Raw genomic sequence first — 13,329 nt, 5'->3', positions numbered from 1 at the left:
TTTCTGTCCTTTGCCTGAAAGTTGTTGCTGAGCTTCAAGCCTGATTTCCAGCCATGGATCAAAAAGAGAAAGCAAGATGGATTTCAGAAAGGTTCAGGTGGTATGTCTTTGTCTGCATGGAGACCAACAATGCTGAATGCATCGCAGAGGTTGAGAATGGGGGAGAAGTGAGAGAAGGTAGCTAAGCTTTGCAGTTTGGAAGCCTGGGTTGAGCCATTAGAGCACTATTTCAGGGAAGTGTCAGGGTTAATATTCAGACTGCATGGGGTTAAATCCTGAAGAGGTGACAAAGAATTGGTGGGAAACTTAGTTCAGAAGTGTGGTTGTACAGACTCATAGACAGGAAAAACAAACTTATGGTTACTGGGGAGGAAAGGTAGTGGGAAGGAATAAATTGGGAGATGTGCAGATATACACTGCTATATATAAAACAGATAAACAACAAGTTTCTTCGGTATAGCACAGGGAATGATATTCAATATTTTGTAGTAAGCTATAATGAAAAAGAATATGAAAACAAGTATATGTATGTTCATGTATGACTGAAACATCACGCTGTACACCAGAAATTGACATAACATTGTAAACTGACTATACTTCAATAAAAAAATAGTGTGGTTGTAAATGAAAGCAGAACAAAAGCACAAGAGCTTCAGGAACAGAAAGGGTCAGGGACATTTCATTTTATACAAGGGAATTGTCTGAAGATGTCTGTGAGCAGAGGGAAGAGGATCTCTCAGAATGAGAACTGAAGATGAGGGACTGAGGGAGCAAGAATCAGAGGAGGCAAGAAAGGATGCGGTCAAGGAGGAGCATGGAGTGATAAATCTTGGGAGGGTAGTGGTGGGTGAAAAGAAAAGAAAATGTGAAAAGTGATTGCTATTTGGAGAGAAGGACAATTTTAAAGAATCAGCATTGACGGCATAGAGCGTTAAATTTATTTTTCTTATTTTTACGGATAATAGTTTCCTGCGTAGTGCTCAGTCTGCTCTGCATACTCTTAGCAAACAGGATAAATAAGCAAAACCTACCTAAATAATGCATGTGTGTGTACCAGCAGTTACTGCATGTTTATTTCTACTAGAAGTCTATTCTGATTTGTGCAGTTTCAAGAAATACTCATAGGTAAACATCTGGGCTCCTTAGGTACAGACACAAAAGTCACTTAGCATGGATTTTTGTATTCTTCACTCTTCTTGTTCCATCTAATTCACTGCATCACCTTGTGTCTGCAGTAATATTGAAGGCTACAAATTATTTCCTCAACTGATTTGCTAGATTATGTATAAATAACTTGATGTAACATTATATTCTAAGAGTTTATTTTTTTTAAAGAATCTTTGTTAGTTCAAGGCAACAATTGACAGCCAGTTTATTTTAGCTATCAGGTGTAAAAGCCTCTTCTATACATGCTATTATTTAAAATAGTCACGAGTTTTAAAGAAAATTAACCGCTACACTGAGCAATATCCACGGATTCTTGGAATTGACCGCAGGGAGTAATAAAGTATGCAGAGACAGTTCACATTTGGAATTTTGCACACAGTGAAGCCAAGGGTATTCAGTAAACGTATGCAATCCTTTCTGAGTGTCTGCCCTGTCACTCTAAGGATAAGACACGACTGTCTTGAGGGCAATGTCAGAACAATTTAACATCATCAGTAAATGAATGAGGCCACATGGCTGGTACCCAAAGACTAATAATAAACAGTGACAAACATTTCACTGAATATGCCTTATCCACAGACTTTCTCCGGGGTCCAGCAGAAGGAGTGATCAGAGCGGGTGAGCATAGCAGCTAGCACCTATTTAGAAGGTTTTGGCCATAAAGTAAGTGCTCCGTTTTTTTTTCCTCCTCGTACAAAATCTCCATGAATTTAATCATCCATGTTGTAAAAATGTAGGATTGTTTTAAATCTACCCTATAATAAGTGAGAAGTTCTTTTTTATTATTATTATTTTTGATCTCATTGTTTTATCCTTTTTGACACAAAAGCTTATAAGCAAAACTCGTCTCTAACTAGGGAAGTAACTCATTATCATCATTATCACCATCATCATCCTCCTCACAGGCAGCAATTAATGATCACTCGCTATGCACTGATCACTTAGGTACTCTACTGGTTTATCTTACTTAATCTGCCCAAAATTTTGATGAAGTAACATTATTATCATTAATCACATTTAAAAAATAAGGCTTCTAAGCACAAAGATGTTAAGCAGTTTATTTTAAGTCATAATCGGACCCAGTCCATCTGAAGCCAATTTCTGTTACCAGCCACTACCCTATGACGATTGTACTTCTACCATGAATTTGGTGCTGATTTGTTTTTCCTGTTTCTTTGTTTTTATTGAAGTATAGTTAATTTATGTTGTGCAGCATAATGATTCAGTTATTTATATATAATTTTTCATATTCTTTTAAATTATAGGTTAGTGCATGCGATTGAATACAGTTCCCTGTGCTATACAGCAGAACCTTGTTGTTTGGTGCTAATTTGTTTTTAATGGAAACTACACCGGTGTTAGTATCCATCAACATTCCATCCCAGTAAATGATCTCCAACAAGAAAAAAGTCAGTCATTTTACCCTGAATTAAGCTTTCATCTATATTCTACAAGAAAGCATGTTTTCTTTTTTTCGAAAGTTTGTTTCTATATGTGTTAACTGAAAATGATTTTGTTTCAAAGATTAAATTTAGGATTCCATGATGAAGAACTATCTAAAATGTTAATAGATTTAGTTTTATATGGTTGCCTGGAACTAAGATATCAGGTACTTTACTTTTTAACTTAGACAAGTAAAGCATGAACCTTGGTTAAAACAAGATTTGTGGGTGACATTAAAAACAACTATTAGACTGCAATACTTATAATATAGACTACAAGGACAACTACAAAATCACACCTTTCATTTGCAGTGCTGGGCTCAGAGGAGGTGAAGGAAACCTCCAAACAGAACCCTCCCTTCTGCCCCAGGAACGGGTTAAAAAACCCTGCCGATACATGAAAAGTAAGGTCATCCTGAGGACAAGGGATCATATTAAAACTGAAATTCAAAAATTAGGTGTGCAAGGAGCAAAGTGGGGGTGCAGGAGCTGAGATCCCTTGTCATGTCAGGGACGGCGGGATGAAAAGAGAACTGTCCCAGGGGATTCTGAGACGCTAGAAGCAAAACAGTATTTAAATCTCCTCCAAATCCCCCCATAAAAATAGATAGCAATATTAGCAGTAATAGAAAAGCCATGGACAATATTTATTACAAAATGAAGTGATCGCTAAAACACACGTGGATGGGGACAGTTGAAGAGTCAAAAACCTACCAGGTATTAGTGTTTGTAGAAGAGGAAGCAATGGAGATTCTGAGAGACCCCAAAATAGGGAACCCCACATGGCCAATAGATATTTTCTGAAAAGGGAGCCAGAATGACTTGAGATCATCAGCTGAAGCTGGGAGGGACTTTGCCCAGTCCATTGGCAGGTGAGCATAAAGGGTTCATCAGGAGGACTGAGTGCTGATGCCATCAGGTGCCCTATGACCTCGGGGACCTGATGAGCCAGCACTGACTTCCAGGACAGGGCCTCTCAAGTGGTAAGAAACTGCTAAGAGTGGAACAAAAACTGAGCAGGACAGGGACAACAAAGACAAAGAAAAGTTCAGATAAAAATGAGGGAAAGAAAAAAATATGAACTCGTAAGTTCCACACATGGAAAAGAAAAGGCCATGATGAGTGAAAATCTGAAGAACCAACAAACAACAAATTTATATCACAAAGGACTTCAAGTATTAAAATTTTCATATTCAAAATTTAATATATGAAATGTTTTAATAAATAAAATATAAATTTATAAATAAGGATGAGCAACAGATTATCAGAATAACCAGTAAGATTTGGATAATGACTATTATAACAAAAATACAAATTATAAAAATCTCACTAGATGAGTGAAAATTATATAAGGCTCAAGAAATAATTAGTGAATATATGTTAAAATCAATCAAATTACACTAAATATGGCATGGAGACACCAGGAGATGAAAAATGTGAAAGAGATATTAAGAAGATTATACATACCTAACAAATTCCTAATCAGAAGAAGGAAAAAAATGAAGAGATAATATTTGAAGAAATAGTAGCCACAAATCCCTCAAATTGTTAAAAGAAAAAAATAAAGCCATGTGTCCTGAAAGCATTTTACAATAAAAAGCTCTTATTCCAATAAACCATAGAGAAACTGCAGTAGAGCAAAGGCAAAGAGAAAACATTTAAAGAAGCCAGAAAGAAAAGACAGATCACATAGGAAGGGGTGGCAATTCAAGTATAAACAGAAGCCCCCCACCTCAGTGGAAGAAAGGAAAACAAGAATGAGGAATAACATATTGAAAATGCTCAAAGAGCATAGCTGGTGACCTAGATATGTGCCTAGAAGAAGGCTTTTGGGAATGAGGATGATTTAAAGACATTGTCGGATAAATAAAAACCGAGAACATTTTCCACCAATAGGTTTTGCTCAAGGCACTTCTAAAGATGCTGCTGCTGGAAGAAGTATGATGTCAAAACAAAGTCAGAGATGCAAACGAAATGGTAAATAATGACATTGGTAACATGTGGGTAAAGACACACACATTGACTGAAAAAATAGTACTGATGAAAGCTGGCAATCAGAGTTTTTAAAAAAATTAGAAACAAAAATACTGAACAAATTAGCCTATATATCAGGATTCCAAGGGTAACGAAAGTAATAGAAATAGTATTATTTCAGTAATAGTAATAGAAATAGAAACAGCACTATTTTCAGACCAGTTGAGGCTGAAAAAAGGATAATAAAAATATTTAAAAGGGAAAAGCTCTCAATTTGTACAAGACAATAAATAATATAAAGAAGCATTGAGAGAGTATGAGAAATGTTGAACAAAAAGTAAAACGGTAATAACTAAAACTAAGATATTAAGAATACAACAAATGTAAGTAGTCTAAATTCATCAAATTAAAAGTAAAGGTCACTGTACTGGATGCAGTACAAAAATAAAATTGGAATAATTATAATATCAGACAAGATGCTAATAAGTAAAAATCTCACTATTCACAATCAGATAAAAATGTTATAAGGGATTTAAAAGCTGACATCAGAAGAAGATGTCAAAGTTATGTTTTTCCATTGAATCATCTCACGAAATGTTCTTACTACATCACCCCTTTTAAAATACTCATTTTGAGGGGCAAGACAACCTAACTTTGTGACTAAATGTTGACTACTAGGAAATAAGATCAAAAGAACTATGGATTTCTATAAAATCTCTTTCCTTGAAAACCCAACAGCCATTGCTATAAATATATTATCAATGTCTCAGCTATGTCAAGAGTCTTGAAACTCTTCTAGGTACAAGCCTTCCCTTGGCACCTGTTACTTTTTAATAATGTATTCTCTCATCCTTTGTTTCACTTCATGTTTAGCCTTTGGGCAAGTTCCTGGGGAATGATATTATAGGAATTTACAGAGTTTTCTTTCCAAAGAAAAAGCTTTACAAAGATTTAAAATACTAATATCAGTAAGAAATGGAATGTGAATATTTGTTTTGCTTCTAATTTTTAAGGTAATAAGTCTTAAATATTATAATACAATCTAAGGGATGTCTTCCTCCAAACCAAGTAAAAAGCTAATTATTTGTTATTTTTACCGTATCGGCAAAGAAAAAAGATACAGAATGAAAATTAAGTGACTATTTAGAAATTAAAAAACTATGTCCTTTGAAAAAGTAAACCCACAAACATTGATTAAACCATAATCATCTGTGAAACACGGAAAATTTGATTTAGCAACGTTATTTTCATTGATGTAATAGAGAAATGTTCTTGCATTGCTGATTCTTTTTTATCCCTATAATAAAACCCTAGATATTAGAGAATCCAGTCCCCTGGGATAGTTTCAAGATTCTCAATCAGAGCGAGTCACAAGAATTCAGAAAGAGATACCTACCCTCTCTTTTGCATCAGTCTTTTTCCAAATAGTAACAATATCTACCAATCCTACCAAAAAAAAATCTGGGAATGAATTATGGTCTCTGTGCATCCAGCACCAAACCAGAAAACATGACCTCAGAGATGGAGAACCTGGTCCTGCTCAGAAGACAAGTGATACAGGCATTAGGGTAGAGGATGTGGTTGGAAAGAAGCAATGGGCTCAAAGTTGGAGGTATTTTGTGAACCTTCTTTAGTGAAAGACAAATAAATAACTGAAAATAAATTAGAAGTCTGACAAAAAACCCAGCATGTATATAATGTTGAAAAAGATTTCGGAAAAAAATACAGCAATTCCTTAGTTTAAATTATCTTTAGTCTGTTCTATTTGATAAATATCTCAGGCGGGTTTTGATGATTGCCCCTGAAAAGGCATGATTAAACAAAAATATGTGCTATAAAAATATAACTTCATATACTCAGAAACCAACTTGTTAAATGTATCATTTCAGGATGTCCTGAACATTTATTTCATATGATCCATCAAAAGCAATACTTTTTTCCTCACATCTTTCTCTTTTCAGTTAGTACTCTTATTTAGACTTCCCAACAATTACTTCACATTCACTCCCTTATGTAAAGCAAAGCATAGCCTTCTGTGGCAGTAAGTCTAAAATCCTTTCTCCTGCAGGTTCTCTGCTTCCTAGTGTCATCCTACAGACCTTACTTCTCACTGCTTTCTTGATCCCCTACTGTGAAATAACGGAAAATACATATATTGGTCTTCACTCCCGGTTCCTGGCATAGAGCTCTTAGAATTTCCTGGGTGACAGGAGAGTCTTTTGTTCTAATTTTGCAATGCTTGGAGGGCCCCTGGGTAGGGATTTATCATCAGAAGGACCAAGCCATGATTAGGAGCATGGCACATTCAGCCCCACCCTGCCCCCTCCAGGAAGGGGAGAGCGCTAGGGACTGAGTTAACGAGACGAGCATGATGCTTATGAGATGATTCCTCCATGAAAGTCCCAGAAGTACGCAGTTCAAGGAGCTTCTGGGTTACTGTAACACATCTACATGCTGGGAGCGTGGCGCGCCCTGACTCCATATGGACAGAAGCTCTCGTGCTGGGGACCCTTCCGGATCTTGCCCTGTGATCTCTCTGGCTGTTTATCTGTATCCTTTATCATGTCTTTTATTATAAACAAACTGGTAAACCGAAGTAGCTGTTCCCTTGATTTCTGTGTGCTGTTCTAGCAAATAATTTAATCCAAGAGAGAGGTGTCATGGGAACCTCTAATTTGTAGCCAAGAAGGACAGAAGTTGTGGATAACCCGGGGACCTACTATTTTAGACTGGCATCTGACTTTGAGGTGCCCCGTAGGGCTGAGTCCTTAACCTATGATGTGCTAACTTCAGTTAGTATCAGAATCTAATTGCATTGTAGGACATCCAGCTGGTGTCACAGAGAATCACTTGGTGTGGGGGGAAAAAAAAACCCCTACATTTCTGGTGTCAGAAGTGTTAGGATCATGGTAGTAGTGAGAATAAAGGAGAAACACACAGGAGAAGTGAATTTTTCCTTACACCCTCTTTCTTCTTTTCCCAATTATCCAGTCCTAATCATTCTTCAAGCACAAATTCTGGAAACACCTCCTCCATAAAGTCTGCCCTGACTATCTCTGGCCGTAGGGGAAGGGTACAGAGTGAGATAGTTTCAGAGGGATTTCCAGAGAATCAAATGTAAGTTTTGCTCTTGCATCCGTGAAACAATTCTGTACCCTTGTAATTATTTTCCTATTCAAAAAATGCCTGGAGCAAGTCCACATGGGGCTTTAGTAAGTCTAGTCAAAGAACTTCGAATGAGATACCTCATGAGAACCACATTTAATGATTGTCTTGTATTGTCCTCAGTACTCACTAAATATTGGGCACAGTAGAAGCACTCAGTAAACACTGAGACTTGCTCAGTCCAGTGCAGTATTCTCTGACCACCTGGGCTGTAGGGGATTAAAATGTGGCTAGTTGAATTGCAGTACAAGTGGAAACTACACACACAATTTCAAAGGCTCAATAAAAAATTATGTAAACTATCAATACATGTCTGTATTGATCATATACTGAAGTAATATTTGTAGATAGTTAAATAACATTATTAAAATTATGTTCACCTGTTTCTTTTTATTCATTTAAGATGTCTATATGAAAATTTAAAACTAGGCAAGTGGCTCACATGATGAGTTTGATAGCACTGATTTAAATGATTTGTTTTCTTAAATCTGGAAATGTGGGGAGGAAAATTGCTATTTCCCAGAATTTTCAGAACTTCTAGGCAAATTTAGAGTTGTATCCTGTATATTTTGAGCTTCTATCAATACCTCGATCTTGATATTTCAGAGAGCGTTTTCTGAGCATTTGATCTGTTTATGATATATGAGACTAAATCCACCCCTCATTATGTATTCTTTTGATATATATAATTTAAGGTTAACGAACATTAGAAAATAGAAGCTAAGAAAACATTGCTCAACCATATGCATTCTAGAGTAAATTTTTAGTGAGTGAGCAGGATTATTTTGTTTTATTGTTTCATATTTTGTTTCAATCACTAAAAAGATTTATGTATTTGAATGCAAGTCACTAACTTCAGGCTTAAGAATATAAGATATTTTTGCTACAAGTTAACATTTCAAATAACTTAGTTTTGTTTTTAAGTTTCAACATAAGATTAAACATTATCAAATTCCTATCAGAGGATTTAGTATGAAATGACTCAATCCCTGAACACATTAAAAAATAAATATTTTATGAATTTCAGCCTGAAATTCATACTGTGTGCCAAAGAGAATTTATCATCAACGCAAGAAGTACTTACCTGACACTCTTGCAGGTTTTTCTGCTAAAAAAAAAAAGAAAAGAAGTTTTGTTTAACTCAGGTAGAATGCAAAGAAATTATACATCAGTAGACTATATAAAAGATCTAATATCTGTTGACTTTCTTCCTTATTGTTTAGGAGTTAGTGAAGAAATGTAGCTCTCTATTGCCTGAGAACATGGGTCTTTGAGTACCTTAATCTCCTTTATGTGAGACATTAAAAAAGTTATTAATCATTACAGGCATCATACACTCTTTCTAAAATCAGCAGGATCCCTGTTAATTTGTTTTGGTTTAACTATAATTATCCTTAACTCCAGTGAAATTACTTTGTATGATGTAATTAATCTAAATATTTGCTTTAAAGTTTCCAAATACCATAAAATGTATTATTGAGAATTATTTTCCTTTCAAAGATGAATAGAGACAAATAGCTACCAATTAGACTGTAAAATATAAATCTTAAAAAACAACATGCAAAAAACAGTTTAATTTTTCATAATTATTTATTTGTTAGTTTCAGTGAGAGACTATATTTCTCCAATATGTTTTCCCATTAAACTGTATGGATATAGGACAAAGATATAAAGTGAATAGTTGTCCCAAATACTAGAGCAGAAATTCTAATTTTCTGAAAAAAAGAGGATTGGTAACATCTATATTTCATTAACATTAGTCTAATTTAAAAGGCTAGGCTTGAAAATATAATTTTTAAGATGTCTGGCTATCGTGTTTTCCTTTGAGACTAGTAGAGTTTCTGATATAACCCTAAGAATTATAAATTTATAAAAATTAGGTTATGGCAACAGAAAGGTTTTTTAAAAACATTTTCCTTTGGGATACTTATGCTTTTAGGAATATAACAGCAGCATATCTCATGTATAAAATTGCAAAACAAATAAAGTAATTCAGAAAAATGCTTTAGAAAGGCTGATGTGTTATTATTTTTCCTTTAAAAATACTGGCATTGGCTAAAAAGACAAGAACTTAGAAAGGAATAAAACAAACATTTACTGAGATGCAATGAACTATTTGTTGAGTAAAGGATGATTAAGAATGTGCCTGCATTCTCAACTAGCTCTGGGCTGACTCGTGCTTTTACATATAATAATTTTTCTCAGGTGTGTGTTCATAACATGAAGACCTTAGAAACAATGGACTCACAGAAAGGAGTAAAAAGGAATATCCATTCAATGTCTGGATCCAAGAATCCTTTGTACTGCCTTCTAGTCTTAGCTCTAATAGACCACTTCCTTGTGGATGAAGTGGGGTACATTTTATTTGACTGATGGAAAGCTTCCCTTTGCCACTGTGTGATAATATAGTAAAAAGTGGTTGAACTGGCTCAATTGCGTAAGTGTTTGGCACCAACTGGCTTGGAGCCAATTCTTAACTCTACCATGTAAATGCTCTGAGATATTAAACTTCCTTTCATCAAACATTAGCTCATCTTTAAACTGGGGATTATAGTTGGTCCTTATTAAGGAGGGAATTGAACTAAAAACTGGATAGGAAATAGCTACGGGTTTTCTAAGTAATCATTTCTTTTCATTCTTCTGGATTATTATCTTAAAATACATCAAGCAATATTTTGGAGAAAGTTTCAATATAAAAATTGCAGTCCTGCATCTTTCTACAAATTTGATTTGCTCTCCTATTTTAAATTTTACCCCTTAATATTACTGATAATTATGCCTAGATTTGTCCTGCCCTTTCAGATATACATATTACAGTAAGCAGCAACAGGGAACCAGTGAAAAACAAGACCACCCTCAACAACACACACACACACACACACACACACAAGATCTGTGTATTTACTATGAATGAAAATTCTTGCTCAACACGGCATGTTTCCTCAGCAGTTTAGAATTTATCACCCAGATTCCATAATTCAATTGTCCCCTTATAGTTTTTATGATAATATCACCACAATTGGTCATTCTCATTTTAGGTAAAGAACATCTACCTGCCATGTGCATGTTGGCATCTGCCCTCCACTAGCCACTCTGTGTCTTCATTGAATTAAAGGACCAATTTATAAATAATAAAAATATATTCATGACATTAGCTATCTATGTAGTCATAGATAAAATGAATCTCAGCTCCATCTGTTTTTAACCATCCTGTCATTGACTATAGGCTTGCTGCAAAAGCCTTTTGCAATAAAACTTTTCTTCTGCTGTGTACTGGAATACCTTACTGAATGTTTGTGTTGTTACTAGTTCCTGTTTCTCCACATTTCCTAGTTTTTTACTGAAATGTAAGCTTCCTGCTAGACTTCCTACCTCATCACATCCTCTGCTGTTATCAGAAGTATATACCTGCTAGACTTCTTTGCTTTAAAAAATTTAGTGTTAACATTAAGTGACAACATAATTCAGGCACTTCCACATCAACATAGCATTTAACGTTTACAAAGTTCATGATTACCTTTTGTCACATTGTGTGATTGAAGACTTTCTTTTCTTGTTGGTACTATATATAAATAAAAAGTAAATTGAAATACAAATTTTAAGCAAATTTTCATAAAAATATTGACTTACTTTAACTCTAAGCTTTAGCAACATGAGAATAATTTAAAGTTGTTCATATTTTCTCAGGGTGATTTAAAATATTTTTCTTCTACTAATACCTAACAAATATAAATGTTAGCAGTAGAGATTGTTTTGTTTGCATAAATAAAGATATAACATGAATGCAATGATTACATAGTATTTCAGTGATTTAGAATCCATGGGCAGTGGATCATTCTGATTATCTGAATTTAAGGATTAAACCAGAAAAGAAGTGTCTTCTTTTGTTATTAACAATCTTCTTGACATATCAAAGAATGCTTTCCTCTTGACCCAATAGAGTATTTAATATTTAAGGGCTTTGTAAGATTTTTAGATAACTACATGGAAATCAGTGAGTATCATTTTATATTTATGTAGTTTACTACATAAATAAACACAATATTTTTTTTAAAAAGCAACACTGCAATGCAGCTTTTAACCAGTTGCTCACCAATGACACAACATGAATGCATATGGCAGGAGCGGCCTGCCATCCACTGCTCTTTGACACTGCCATTACCACATAGCCACCTATTATTTACCACGTTTCTTCTTTTAATCATCACATACATAAACAAAAGTTCTGTTTAAAATTGAAATAAACTTTGACTCAAATTATTTTAGCTTCAGGGCTTTTTAATCTTTAAAACATTACCTTTTTCTCCTTTAAGATGTTTCACTTCTGCTTTTTCTATAGAGATAAAATGGTAATTAGAGTCATACATTTATTCGTAGGTCTTCCTAAGGTTTGGAATTACATACTGTGTAGTCAGTATTCACAATCCAGGACTTGTGTGAAAAGAATTCTGTGGTGTTAATTTAGTAATAACAGGTAGAGTTTGCTCTGGGATCTAAATTCCTGTTCCCTTTAAATATCTAATAATCATGCAGCACCTATGCCACTTGCATGTATAACTCAACCATGAGCTGCAATTCAAATACATGGTTTAAAATCACTGTCCATATTTTCATGAATTGCTTTTAAGGGACATAATTTGCATAATTACATATTTCTCATTCCTGGTTTTATTGCTAATTTTATATACATGTCTTAAAATGTCTTTACCTTTACTTTCCTTTTCAGATTTTTCAACTTTCGTCTTCACTAGAGGGAAGAAAAATAGTAAGAAACCACCAGGTTAAAAACACATAATTTTCTTACCCAATCTTGGAATAAACATTTGGAGATGAAATTTAATCCCATAAGTATAAAGGGGTCAGGTCTCTGCTTTTTCAAAATGTGAAGAAAAAGTCTCCCTCCCACATGTGAGAACATATATATTTTTTGTTATCTGTAGTAACGTATATATTTTTGTAATCCTTTGTTATCCTCTATAAAGCAGAGCCTCCTCCCTTTGATTTTTGGTTCTGTTTTTTACATGCTTGGACGTAAAGCTAGAGTAAACCATGCATTTATTATGTTTAAACAAGTAACAACAGGAAAAAACATCTAAATTTTATATTGCTATTTTTAGGAAATGAGAATTTTACTGGTGCTACGGATGCTAAATAAATAAACTCTTGGTCAAAAACAATGTAAGAGTCACAACATATCTTCAAACAAAATGTAGACACATGCTTTCCAAAACAGAGTTTTGGTTGATTGATGCCTTCCTTCAACTATAATTATCAGACAAGAGTGAGAAGGGAACCAATATTTAATGAGTGACAACCAAGTATGTAGTAGGGATGTTATGTGTATTATTTTATTTAATACTTATAACCAACCAGCCTTTTGGGAAGTCATTATGCTTGTTCTATAGATGAGGAAACTGGGAATCTGAGCTATTAAAGGATTGTCCCAAATGTTACACAGATAGTCAGGGACTCAAATTTATATGCTGTTCCCATGGATCTATGTTACCTCCCCTGGGAAAGTAAATATTTACCTGACTCTGTAACTTCTGATGTTTCCTCTTTAGGAAAAAAAATAGAAATA

The 13,329-nt window shown here is 34.5% G+C and overlaps 1 protein-coding gene across 10 annotated transcripts in view; it reads right to left on the bottom strand.

The window, feature by feature from the left end:
- Window positions 1-13,329, bottom strand: part of TRDN (triadin) — a 303,786-nt gene that overhangs the window by 11,181 nt on the left and 279,276 nt on the right. For 8 of the 10 annotated variants that reach the window (XM_074368416.1, XM_074368418.1, XM_074368414.1 and 5 more), the window contains 5 exons: window positions 13,280-13,306; window positions 12,457-12,495; window positions 12,046-12,081; window positions 11,266-11,310; window positions 8,833-8,856 (listed from right to left, as the gene is read on the bottom strand). In XM_074368416.1, coding sequence (XP_074224517.1) covers window positions 8,833-8,856; window positions 11,266-11,310; window positions 12,046-12,081; window positions 12,457-12,495; window positions 13,280-13,306 — 171 coding nt within the window. The remainder of the gene's footprint in view (window positions 1-8,832; window positions 8,857-11,265; window positions 11,311-12,045; window positions 12,082-12,456; window positions 12,496-13,279; window positions 13,307-13,329) is intronic. The other 2 variants (XM_074368411.1, XM_074368413.1) reach the window with 1 other exon arrangement.

This window comes from Camelus bactrianus, chromosome 8 (genome assembly GCF_048773025.1).
Source record: "Camelus bactrianus isolate YW-2024 breed Bactrian camel chromosome 8, ASM4877302v1, whole genome shotgun sequence".
Lineage (NCBI taxonomy): Eukaryota > Metazoa > Chordata > Mammalia > Artiodactyla > Camelidae > Camelus > Camelus bactrianus.
The sequence above is the reverse complement of the archived record's forward strand: the minus strand, read 5'-3'. Positions and strand labels throughout refer to the sequence as shown.